Source organism: Vanessa tameamea, chromosome 30 (genome assembly GCF_037043105.1).
Source record: "Vanessa tameamea isolate UH-Manoa-2023 chromosome 30, ilVanTame1 primary haplotype, whole genome shotgun sequence".
Lineage (NCBI taxonomy): Eukaryota > Metazoa > Arthropoda > Insecta > Lepidoptera > Nymphalidae > Vanessa > Vanessa tameamea.
This window is the reverse complement of record NC_087338.1, coordinates 172677-186342: the sequence shown is the minus strand read 5'-3', so window position 1 is coordinate 186342 and position 13666 is coordinate 172677. Positions and strand designations below refer to the sequence as shown.

The 13666-nt window shown below is 35.1% G+C and overlaps 1 protein-coding gene across 1 annotated transcript in view; it reads left to right on the top strand.

Annotated features, from left to right (window-relative positions):
- LOC113391628 (scavenger receptor class B member 1) overlaps positions 1-13666 on the top strand; it is a 92551-nt gene that overhangs the window by 25259 nt on the left and 53626 nt on the right. The window contains exon 2 of the mRNA XM_026627654.2: positions 4109-4360. Within this exon, the coding sequence (XP_026483439.1) occupies positions 4303-4360 (58 nt within the window). The 5' untranslated portion in view covers positions 4109-4302. The remainder of the gene's footprint in view (positions 1-4108; positions 4361-13666) is intronic.

Sequence of the window (13666 nt, the reverse complement as noted above, 5' to 3'; positions counted from 1 at the left end):
CTTTCGAAGCGGGTGGTAAGCAAGAGTAGCGGTTCTATATCGAATAATGATTGTGGCTTCTGCTTTCCCTACAGTGCCAATCAAGGGATCTCAGGTGGAGGAAGGTATTCATGTTCTAATTGTCAGTAATATCACTCAAACTCATTCAGCATTCGAATTGGAACATAATAAAATGATGAGTAAGTGGAACTAACCCAAACGGGGTCTGATTAGTAAGATGACTGATCCTTCTGGTTGGCAGCATGATATTTGGCATTTTTTGGCATATGTAATGGCTAATTTCCACGATAGTTATCAGTGCGGTTAAAATTAAAGGAATACCTACATTATGAAATTTATTGGCGATTTCTGTCACGATTTTTAACTATAAAAGGCGTACAGACTGACGTGATTCAACGCTGACAATGCCTCGGTGAGACAATGTCGTTGGAGACAAGATAAAGGGAGTTCAAGGTTCGATGGCTGTTAGTCATCGCTAATTAACAATAAACTTACATGTACAATACTTAGCTCCTTTTACTTATACAACATAGTAAGAATGGGAATCGGTGTATGTTCATATATATGTTTTCCTGCACACCCCGAATTTCTATTAATAAAATTATTTGGTTTTTCTGTCGTGATTTGCAGCATTCATTTGATGCGCTATTATATTGAACCAGGGTCAGACTGGGCAGCAAGGCCGGACTGTTCCAATGGCTGTCTTTGACAGTAGAAATTGTGGACGACCTTATTTTTTCGTGCAGTTTGATCGGCGACCGACTCTATAAAGAAGAGTATTGTGTGTATGCAGCACAGGAGGCTCCAGACCTCGCCCGCCCAAATTTAGCACCCTGAGCAGTGGCTCCATCGCAAGCCCCTAACGCCGGCACTAAGTAGCAATACAATCCCATGCCTTCATACTCTCATGGGATAGTGAGGGCAGGGAATACTTGTGTTTACGCACAGACCTGAGTACTATTATGAGTCCTGCACAGTATGCCAGCTAAATAATTGATTGATGAATCAGAACATTAAACATCTTGAAAATTAATGATTCATAGTGCTCGTAAGAGCCTGCTGGAATAAAGAGTATATTTTATTTTGAATATTAATGATTTGGGTCTCTGTTTGAGGCCCACTCGTGAGGCCCACATCCTTACAGACAATACGATACAATTAGCACATAATATTGTTACGGAACCAGTTGATGTGTCTCGTTTTTTTAATTTTGAATAGTAATAAAATTCAAATTCGTCCGCGACTGTCGCGTTCTCGTGATCTCGTGAGCTACTTTCACATTTGCGTAATGTTATGCAAAGCTTGATAGTTGTCCCGTAATTAGTAATTCTTAATCGGAATAGTGTTTAGGGTTCCGTTAGCGAATGAGAAGATCTCAGAAGTTTATTATCCTTTTACAATTTATGATATGTAATTGTACTATAAAGTTTTTGGAGCACAATCTTGTGTCATGGGATTTTTCCTCCTTTTCTTTTGGGGAGAAAGTAAAGAGCTTATTCCGACATGCTGTTCTAATGCGGGTTGAACATTAAGCGCATGAAAACCGGTGCTTGCCTGGGTTTGAACCCGCAATCATTGGTTAAGATTAACTTGTCTTTATCACTAAGCCATCTCAAATCTGTATATATAAATTGATAAACTTTATTAAAACAGTTATCTAGAAGTGTCTTGACCACAAATAGTTTTGCACAAAAACAATCGATTCCTAAGAATAGCCTCGACATAAAAATATCAAGGCACAACTAGTTCATCTAGAAAACTGCACTGGTGAATGACCTTCCACTTTGTAATACAGATCGTTTGACATTTTGTTATCTGTTATAAAAAATTTGGAAAATCCAAAGGGGTCATCATTTTTTTTTAATAGTTTCAGTTTAATATTCGCAAGTTACTGTGTTTAAATTTCAAACTTGATTGATGGGAAAAGTTTTTGGACTATTTCGATGTTTTCTACGTGTCTATGACATTGGAAATCAATTTTTGAAAATCACAGAATCATCCGTTAAATGATATATGAGACGGCATGCAAACTATCTTGTTTGTAACTAACAAGAGTTTATTGAAAAAGTTGTTGCTTAAATGAGGCGGGATGCTTAAATGTATCGATTTTACAGTACACCAGCAAAACGTATTTTGGTAAATTTGTTCGAGTTCAATAGGTATGAGATACACATGTATATAATATGTATGTTTTCATAGAGAGCATTCGCTTATCGGACACGCTTCGGTATCTAGATATGAAGTAATAATTATAAAATTCAAACGATACACGCATCGAAATATCACTGGCTTGTAACACGAGCGATATACAAAGTGAGGTCAGACTTGAGTTCTGCTCAATGAAATGCTACGTTCCTCATGAACGTACCTGACACGCCCTTTTGACAGTCATCAGCCTTGTAATATAACCTTATTCAGTATGAACCAGGTCCGTACGACCTACGAAAAAACGAGTAATTATGATAATTGAATTTATAATTGCTACGACACTTAAATCTTTGCGTAAAGTTTATAGCGCGCGTACAACCTCCAGATACTCGAGTTATGCAGGGCTGTTGACAGGCATTCAAGGTCACGAGCATATTTGAAACCAATTATAAAGTCCTTAATAAATCGTCCTGACTTGAAATCTCAATAAGTATAAATTTTTGACGTTTATTAAAGTGTATTTAATTAGAGCTTTTTAATATTTATAGTAACTACAATTAGATAGATATTTTAATTCATAGATCGTATAAAAAATAGTCGGGAACCGATCACTCGGGTTAATAAAGCTTTGGGACACTATGTAATTTATTTGAATTAATGACGTTCTTTTTCTTGTGTTCCGCGTCTGAAACTACCAAGCCGATACGACTTGGTATGGCTTTGTGCCAGCTAGACGGCTAGGTGGGTACCATCCACGCATGATACACTTTAGCGCCAAACAGCAATACTTAACATTATTGTGTTCTGGTTTGAAGGCGAGTAGGGTACTGTAACCACAGGCACAAGGGACATTTTAATTCTCGACGTCGGAGACACATTAGTGATATGAGGAATGATCAGTATTTCTTATAGTATCGATATGTAAGGGTTGTGCGAAATAAAACCCATATGTCTATTTTTCGCGGCTGTGACCGAAAACTCGGTTAGCAGGACATCTTCATCATTCCACACGACGCCATTTGATTGGCGATTGTGTGTAAATCGTGTTATCGGATTGGCTGAACACATGTCAACATTCAATTGGCAATTCATCAAATTGTCCGCCACGCGGCGACCATTGTGTTATCTGTCTTGTTTCTAAATTGATGTTGCTGAAAAATACACACACTGCGTGCATTCCTATTAAATAGATAAAAGTAAGCATTTATTGTTTCGTATATTTTCTACTATAGTTCTCAATATTGCACGCAAGGTATCCGTTTCTATAATAAAATTCCGCAGACATTTTTAACTTTGCCGTTTTATAGATTCAAGTCATTTGTAAAAAATACATTGGTAAAGAAGGCATATTATTCGATACAAGATTATATTGATGATAAAAAAGCGTGGAGTTAATACTTGTTGACTTCCAGGCAGGAGACATACACTATATTATATTTTTAGATGTTGAAAAAGAGTAACTACTGAGTTTCTTGTCGGTTCTTCTCGGTAGAATCTACATTCCGAACCGGTGGTAGCTTTACTTAAAATAGTTTGTTAAATGACTATTCAAAAGTGCTTGTAAAAGCCTACTAGAATAAAGTATATTTTGATTTGATTTGATTTGAATAATACATAGTAAGAGTTCCATTCTTTAAATGGAGTAACGGACCGTCAGTCTTCCATGGGCCGGGGTCAAGGTGTGCAATCTGCCTGATTAAACATATAATTTTAATTGACTACAGTTAAACAATAACTGTTTAAGAGAATAGCAAGCATTATTGTAAATTAAATTTTAATTCATTTGTATAAGTAGTTTCAAATTAGACTCTGAAAATTAAAGGCTTAATTGACGTCGGAAATGTATTTAAATGTTGATAAAAATTATTCTGACCTTTACCCAGCCTTCGAAGACGGTCCTCAGCCATGATCTTTGGTAGCCAGACCATGTTCTTAACATATTTTTTTCCTTATATCGCAGGTTTCTGCGCATACGCACATCGCGTAACGTCATAGAAGTCACAGAAGTCAGTTCGCGACCGACCGCCGGCGAAGGAGGACGCGTCGCCCGGTGGAATTCTCAATTTAAATTGATTAACAACTAAATGGAACGGTTTTAGTGTGTGTGTGGTGCTGTGTGATATTGTGTTTATTGAAGATTTGTGGACAATCAAAATGCAGGGCCGTGACAAATTATGCGCTAAGCTCACGAGCGCGTTCCTCAGAAAGTGGTGTAAGTATTACTTATCACAGATTAACTTAAAAATGAAATTATTTACAGTGCTTTCACTTCATTGAGTATCGAGAGAGACGTACATCCTGTACGATTTGCATTTAACGTATTTAGGTAACGATCTAAATATTCATTTAAATTAACATACATTTGTATTATAATTGTTACATTAATACAGAAATAGCTACACATTTTTTTTTTTTGCTGCATTGTACTGCTAGATATATCCGGTATCATAAAAATAAGATCGCATTTTATATATTTGCGGTAGTTTTAATTTAATTCGTTTATTAAAATCATTGTGTTTAAAATGTTATACAGTTTGTGTACTGATGTTGACTTTGAATATGAGGAATTGTAAGTGTGTTCAGCTTCACCAACTGTAGATAAGTTTGAGCCTAAGAACGGAGTTTAATAGAAGCGACACAGACAGACATACGTATAGAATTAAGGTAACAGTGTATAAATACCGTTCGGAGATTATTCCACTGCTGCAATGCGGATCGGGGGACGTATGGCGGATTTTGATCCGTCGCGATGTTTCTCTTGACTGCTGCACGAGATGAATCTTACACAAAAACAGGTGCTTGCAATTAAGAAATCGTAACTTCGGTTATATTTTAAGATTTGAACCTACCACCTACCGATGTAAAAAGTCGCAGGATCGATCCTGACCCCCAAGGGGGCCTATTGTCGTCTCCACTCCTAACACAAGTGACAAGCTTAAAACGAGAGGAAAATAGGAATATTATTAATTCCTTAATTTTGCTTTGGGCTTTGCTAATATTCACAAAACAGTACTACTCAGTATTTTTATATTTCGTTTTGAAGGGTGATTGAGGCAGTGTAACTAAAGGCACAAGGGACATAACATCTTATATTCCAAGGTTTCCTACAGCTCCATTGTCAATGGGGTGACCCCTTACCATCAGGTGATGCTTTCATCTAACTGTATCATAGATCGAATGGATATAGTTGGCTATTCTGTTTAATACTATATTTTATGTACTTTTGTAATGTATTGTTTTAACTGTACCAGTATTAATTTAATTACAAATTCATATTATTCTAAATACTTATATATGTAAATATACGTAAATTTTATATTTGTAACGTTCAATAGACCCGATTGTGATGAGATAATTCAATTTGCATGTTTAATAGTTTCGATGATTACTCCGGACAAATAGACACATAAAAATATGTATTTTCGTTTAAGGAACATATTTAACCACATAGACAGTTTTTACACAAAAATAGCAGTTAATTTTGACGATCTCCGTGGTCTAGTAGTGTGTACACCGGCTTTCATGAGTACGCCACTCCGAGGCTTCGGGTTCGATTCCCGGCCGAATCGATGTAGAAAAAGTTCTTTCGTTTTTTATGTTGTCTTGGGTCTGGGTGTTTGTGGTACCGTGTTAGTGGGATCAGAGTAATGTATGTGATGTTGTCCAACATAGGTATATATATAATTTAAAATCACACTCAGACGCCAACATTTTAATTTATATGGATAAGAAAATACACATAAAATATTTAATATTTAAAAGATAATGAATTATTACTCAGTATATTTACAAAATAGTACATATTATATGATTTCGACCTTGAGTATGTTATTTTGTATCTCGTGATGAATGATAAGGATCGTGCGCTTGGAGAAATAACGCTTAGCACATGAATTCTTGGGAGTTTGTTGTGAGAACTTTTATTATTATTTAGTCTTTATGACGCCAAGTTTCCGTCTCCGTAATTTTCCATATAATAAAATTAGAGTATCTGTTTGTTATTATATTAAAAAATCGCTTTTTACTAAATGCATGTGTATGTATGTATACACGGTACATATACCAAAATAACATTGTTTTTCAATTGCTGACGGTCTGTTTGTTCTGGATAATCTCAGGAACGGTTGGACCGATTTTGACTGGACTTTCACTGGCGGAAAGCTGATGTTATAAGGGGGAACTTAGGGTACACCAATAACTTTTTTGTTCAATTCAAATGCGGACGAAGACGCGGGCGCGGCTAGTATATCATACGGCTTCGTCCGCGTTTTACCGGTATGTTGTCAGGTTTTGGGTATCGAAACTTAGCCTATGTCGTTCCTTGAAGTTCAATCTTGCTTCATATCAAACTTCATTAAAAAAGTAACAGACAGACGGACAGAGTTTCTTTCGAATTTATAATATTAGTTTAGTTAAATCCCTGAGGCGAGATATTCGTTTTTATACAAATTTTCCGCAATGATTTTGTAACTTCGACGATCAATAAATTTAAATAATTTATTAAGATTGTATAGATGATAGGGACATTAGTTATTAACTGTTGATTTTCAAACAGGATATTAAATAAGTAATTAAGTTTAATATTTAATTAATATTATACAAAATTTTGTTCTTCTCGTTAGAGATCTCAACATTCTGAAACGGTGTTAGTGTAATTCATTGAAACATGTACAATGGCGATTAAAAGTATTTTGCAAAAGCCTCCTTGAAAAAAGCATATTTAATTGTATTCAAAATATTGCCTTAAACGAAAAAATCCAATACATCCCGGTATTTAAAGCTAACGCTAGTTTACGAAGTTGAAAAGTCGCTTCTATATCATAAAGGTTCATTAAAAAAACTCGTCCCTATTCAAGCGTTGTGTTAGCAAACGTACATAGAACGGTATTATATATCTACGTTTGATAAAAACTCGACGAACCGGTCCGGCGATACTTGCGAAAGGTGCATTAATTAAGTCTATTTATAACACATCCCCCCCATATGCATCTTTACTACCTTAGGGCATAGGGAATTGCAAGCAAGGAGCCAGTTACACGTGAATCTTTAGCTCAGCTTCTTAATCACCGATGGTAGGGTCGGTACCACCATAAATCACGCGTTCTACCGATAAACAGCAATATTTAGTGTTGTTATGTTACGGTTTCACAAAGCACTAAATATCTAAGTTCCCAAGGTTTTTGGCATACAGTGGCAATATTTATAGGCAATGGTGACCACTTACCATCAGTTGATCCATTAGCAAGTATATGACTTAAAAAAAATGAAGATTATAGGTTCATTCACCTCTGACTTTCTACGTGTTTTCATAATTCATCTCGTGTCCGAAGACGCACAGAAACAGTGTACAATACGCTTCAAGCCGTCTCCACGTGTGGAGCGGTCTTGACTCAGCTCTCAACAATCGTCATCATCATCCCAGCTGAAAGACGTCCACTGTCGGACAAAGGCCTCCAGCGAGGACTCCTACAACGGCCGGTCTTACGCTACCCGCATAGCTGTTTTTTTTACTTATAACCCGACTACTGCGAAGCCTACGCGTTTATTTAATACCGCATCCTCTAATCTACCTATTATAATTTGTTACATTATTAAAATCGTCATCAAATGAAAATGCTTTCCATGAAACCAGGTATTCTGATCATAATCATATCTGTTTTATGGGAGCCCCCTTAAATATTTATTTTATTCAGATTCGCTGTTATAGCGGCAACAGAAATACATCATCTGTGAAAATTTAAAATATCTAACTATAACGGTTCATGAGTTACAGCCTTGTGACAGACGGAACCCTAAAAATATACCTAGATTTATAAATAAAGACGAAATGTCGTAAAATATGTACGAACGTATGAAGAAATTGTTCTTTTGATGTTTGCTTGATAATTTTTATGTAATAATAATGTTAATTGCGTTGTGCCGGACTGTTTGTTATAATGGAAACTATTAGCACACGTCTACAGCACGATGTTATTTTAATAATTGGCGAAGCTTTGCTGCATTACGACGCCATCTTGTTTTGATGGTCAGATTACTAGGTTTTTTATTGTTAAACGTCTTACACGATTCAACAGAAACCGATAATCGTTATAAAATGTTGAATAATTCTTGATAAGAATGTGTAATCTTATAATCACAATGATATTCATCAAGTCGATTCTGACTGAAACTTGATATGGCGATCCTTATGTTAAGCCAAGCCGGCTAAAGAATCCAGAATTACATGACCTCCCTTCGAGAAAAAAAACTACCAATCGACATTCCAAATAGACGCAGAAGATGGAGAGTCGTTCAAATCCAAATTCAATATATTTTATTCAAATAAACTTTACAATAAAGCAATTTTGAATCGTCAATATTTCAAGCCCAACGCCGTTTTGAAAAGCAGTTACCAGCGCATAGCACTTAAAACAAACCAGATTTATATAGAGGTTAGTATCCAGAATTAGTGTTCTTGATCAGTTCTTCGTTGGAAATCGAACTTAAATACAAGCATCTCTATCCAATAAGTATTCGTTTCGTCGTCGTAGAGAAGTAGAGTTGTTATTGTCACCAATAATCTTAAAATTAGTTTGCGATGGTATTTTATAATCGTTCAGACAAATTATAACGGAAACCAAAATATAAAATAATGTCAAAGGTACAAAGAATATGTCTCTGTAGATTTGATTATTCGATGTTTTTAAAATATAGTCGTAATCGCGTTGATTAAGACACACACACGACGCACGTATAAAATAACTAGTATAAATAACTATAGCGAGCCGGGACAAATATTTGTACAGACAATACAAATTACAATTGCTAAAGGGAATATTTGCGACCAAATTTTGTTGTAATTGTCAGTGCCGGATGCGAAATTATTTCAGCTCGAATTCGTTAAAAGCGAGCCAAAAAAGAAAAAATTGTATAGATGGTCACCTTTAGGTTCGTTGCGTTCCATCGGATTATTTGGGTGAAGTATGAGAGATTATATATGCACAAGTGCGTAAACACAGGTGCCGTGTTTGCGCTCTTATGCATTTTTTTATGGTATAGGTTTTCGGACGAGCATAGGGGCCACCTGGCTTACTAAGATGTTATGTCCCTTGTGCCTGTAGTTACACTGGCCACTCATCCGTAACACAACAATACTGAGTACTGTTGTTTGGCTGTAGAATATCTGATGAGTGGGTGTTACTCACCCAAACGGGCTTGCACAAAGCCCTACCACCAAGTAAATAGCATATATATGTCCTGAGTAGTTCCTAGAGTACTCCCTTGAGATTGCCGGCCGTGGCCAAAATTGACTAGGTCACTAACCTTTGGGTTAGGACAAAGGAGGAAAAGGTACGTATACTTTATTCAAGTTGGCTCAAGGTCATTTGAATCGTCATTTTAATTAAATAATTATAACAAATTTTGTTTTTAAATTTTTATTCTGATAATTAATTAGTATATTAACAGAATAATTAAGAAGATTTTCAAAATTAATTTAAATAAAAGCGTTTGTGTGTTAATACGTACATTGCTTTATGGTAAGTTTTATTTTTAAATGAGTCTGAATTTTGCTTAAAATATGTTTAAAACTGGTCCGTTCCGAGAAAATTGATAAAAAAAAAATTAAGTGCTACATTTGAAAATAATTTACAAAAATCTCGCTTAAGTAATGTTTTACCTCACACGTGTTTAATGGATTACAACATAAAATTTTTCATTAAGTTTTAATTATCCTCAATAAACTCGTCCGGTTCTGTGGCCTCTTTGATGGTAGCAGAGGTGTCGTTGAGGATGTACTGAACTCCTGACCGGCAGCGGCTACGGTGTTGAATCAAATCAAGAGACACTGTCCAACTGTGCAGCACATGTTACAGTGCATGTCTGATAACACAGGTGCACAGGTGCACTCTCAACTCAGACACGATTGCAAAGAGGTCAGGCGCAGGACCAGTATAGATCTGTTTTACTACAAAGTCCACTCCTCCGCGTTGATTAGTATGAGTTTGCCTTGCTTGTGAGAACTCTTAGATGCATTATACGATTAAAATTAGAGTAATGACAATCAATACAATTAAACGCCAATTCAACGTGGAGGAGTACGCAAACGTGATTACTGTCAACATTCAGTCTACGTTCTGCTACTGAGATAGATTCTCATTCTCGTTGGGAAAACCCAATAAGTTTCGTTACGGGTAATAAAAGCAATAAAATTATCAATTAAGATTCGTTGATCTTAATTATGATCTCGAGAAGCGTCCAAAATGGCTGCCACCGTTTGAACCATTCGTCCAATCGAATATTAATAATATTAATGATTAAGTATTTAAAAACAGATAAAAAAAAATCATTTTACAAACAACTATTGTTGAAATTTTCATCTTTATAGAAACTATTGGTTCTACTAACAATTGATGGACAAATAAATTTGATAATTGTGTTCGTTGGGTTAGAACGTAAATTCAGATTTTGGTTTACTTATTTAGCGCCAGTCACATAGTCTTTAATAAAATAAGGTCTTATACTCGAATTGGTATTTTACGTTTTTTCTAATACGAGAATAATAAGAGCCGAGATTTCCCAGTGGTTAGAACGCGTGCCTCTTAACCGATGATTTTGGGTTCAAACCCAGGCAGGCACCACTGAATTTTCATGTGCTTGATTTGTGTTTATAATTCATCTCTTGCTCGGCGGTGAAGGAAAACATGGCGAGGAAACCTGCATGTGTCTAATTTCAACGAAATTCCACCAACCTGCATTAGAGCAACGTGGTGGAATATGCTCCAAACCTTCTGCTCAAAGGGAGAGAAGGCCTTAGCCTAGTAGTGGGAAATTTACAGGCTGCTAATGTAAATATAACACGATCATTTGGCGTGTGTTTCTCGTTAAATATTAGCTAAACGAACGGTCCGATTATGATTCACAAGACTGAAACTCGAGATTGTTTCGTCAATAGTCTAAAATTAAAGCGAAACTGCGAAGCGAATTACATACCAAAACCTTCTCCGAAACACGCTGTAACACCTGGTAAAAGTTTTATGTATATCGGTTTAGTATTTTTTCCACTTACGCAATAGTCTCATTATGTATTAATATAGATTTAAAACGCTTTCGAATTAAATGTCAACGTGAGATATGTTTTTTTTTAAGTAAATTTAGTTTTTGACCTAAAACCGTTTCTAATATGATATGTTATATTGATGTGAGATTCATGTAGACTTATATTTTATATCTAAGGGTTGTGTTAAACAATGCTGTCTCCTTCTCTCGAATGTCAAAACAATGATATCAGAAAGAGAAATCAGTGTTTGACTAAACACGCGCCACACGAATTTTATAATGACATGTAACTCCAATTGACAACAATTTCAACTACTGGCTACTTAACTACTACTATGTTTGCTAAATGTTTGCTTGTTTGTTGTTGTGTTTCGGTTTGAAGGGTGAGATATATCGTCTTAGATTCAAAGGTTGCTGGCGCATTGGGGATGTAAGGAATGGTCAATATTTTCTACAGACCGTTACCCTCAGGTCACCTACCTATAAAAATAATACTTGAATGTATTTCGATTGTTTTGATGAGAAGAATATTTAAGTTTGATGTGAAATTTACAGCACTTAACAGCATCATATAAAAACTGCGGCATATAAATACCTATAGGGCGGAGTATATAAACAATGAATACAATTATATTTATGCCAACTTGTATGCGCCTGAGATGTCGATCTTAAACAGATATATATAATAATGTATAGATATTTATATTAATGGCTTTATTTACAAAGTATAAATTAAATAGATATTTGTAAAGAATGCTTTGACAGAATGTCATTTTGTTTGAATGGATACTTCAATTTAAGTGATTGTGTATATGTTCACGTTAACAGCGTTGTACACTTAGTGACCCTGACGAATGTCGTTTCGACTCGTTTTAAGATATTACACTAATCATAGACTATAGTGTTGCATAGAAGTGCCATGTTCTAGAAATATATATATATATTTTTATGTAAATAAAAATATAAAATAAAATGTATCTTATTATGTTCGTTCGGGCTAATTCCTCCCTACACTTGTGGACAAGGTATGCAGCTGTTTCGCTTATTTCGTAATATATGCAGGCTTTCGCAAAAAAAAAAACAAAGTTATTGACACAGCCCAAAGGATTAGTAAACTGAAATAGAAGGGAGCTAGTCACAGGAGGCAACGCCTTGGCAAGCTTAAAGACTTAAGGCTAAATGGAGTTGCAATACACAACAGTGTATTATAACTTTTCGTGTATTGCAACTCCATTACATTACAACCTAATCGTTGGATAGGCCGAAATGGACCCATTCCGTGGCTCACGAGGAGTCCGGACTTAACGCCGGTCGATTTATATATTTGGGGTCACATGAAATCCCTAGTTTATGACGTCTCGCCTGTGTCATCCGCGGAAGAAATCAAAATATGAATTATGAACGCTTCAAATACAATGCGGAATAATTTGAGTAGTTCGGTAGTTAAGTCACAACTTAGAAAAAGAATGCGACTTTGCTTTCGCAATAAGGGAAGTCACTTCGAGCAAGAACTAGGCTAAATTACAAAATATCTTAATTGTAACTTAGCTACTGAACTGTTTATGTATTTAAATTTTATTTTAAATTTGTATTAAGTAAGTGAGTTAAGTAAATAAGTAAGTTTTTTTACATTGGATATTATTTTAAATCAATTTTGTGGGAATTTTAAAGAGCGACCTTTGGTACGAATTCGGTCATGTTCGAATACGAATTTCCATCAGCGTCCTTTCTGATCATTTTATTTCGGTTGCTTTGAAATAATTTCCTAGTTTTTATACATTTTCGGAAAGCTAATTAAACGATTATGTTTTTAAAATAATCTGCAGAACAAGTTTCATAATGTTTTTTTTTGTTTTTCAGGCATATTTGAGAGAAAAAAATATTGAAATAATATCGTTTTCCGTCTCGCATTTTTAAATTTGGACCGATAATTATTGTTGTAATATTGAAAAATATCCAGTGTTTAATCGTTTTTATAAATCAGAAGAAAAAAAATAGATTTTAATTGATACTTTTTTTTAATAAATTTTTGAAGTTGCATTTTGGACTTATTTTGAAAAAATCTAAAAAACGCGATAACTCAAAAATGGTTCACTTTTGCATCATGCATATGGGAGTTAAAATTATCGCAAATAGTCGCCCCTATTACCTCCTAACGGGAATACGTCGAATTACCAATAACCCTGTATATACGTGTCAATAAATCTATCCATATTTGTCGAAGTCACCTCTATCGTATTATTGTCTGTTTCCGTTACAACCGCGACCGACGCCTTTAGCGCACTGTTATCAACTGTTTAATTATTCAATGTATTTCATTTTCTGTGTTCTAATGTTAAAAATAATTGAATTCTCGTAATGTTGGCTCATCGAAAATATGTTTTACAAAAATAATTCACATTCGTGGTTTTTGAAATTACTTAAAATCAAGATAAAATAAGTGAATTTTAAACCGACCCAAACAGATTTTTCATATTTTCTT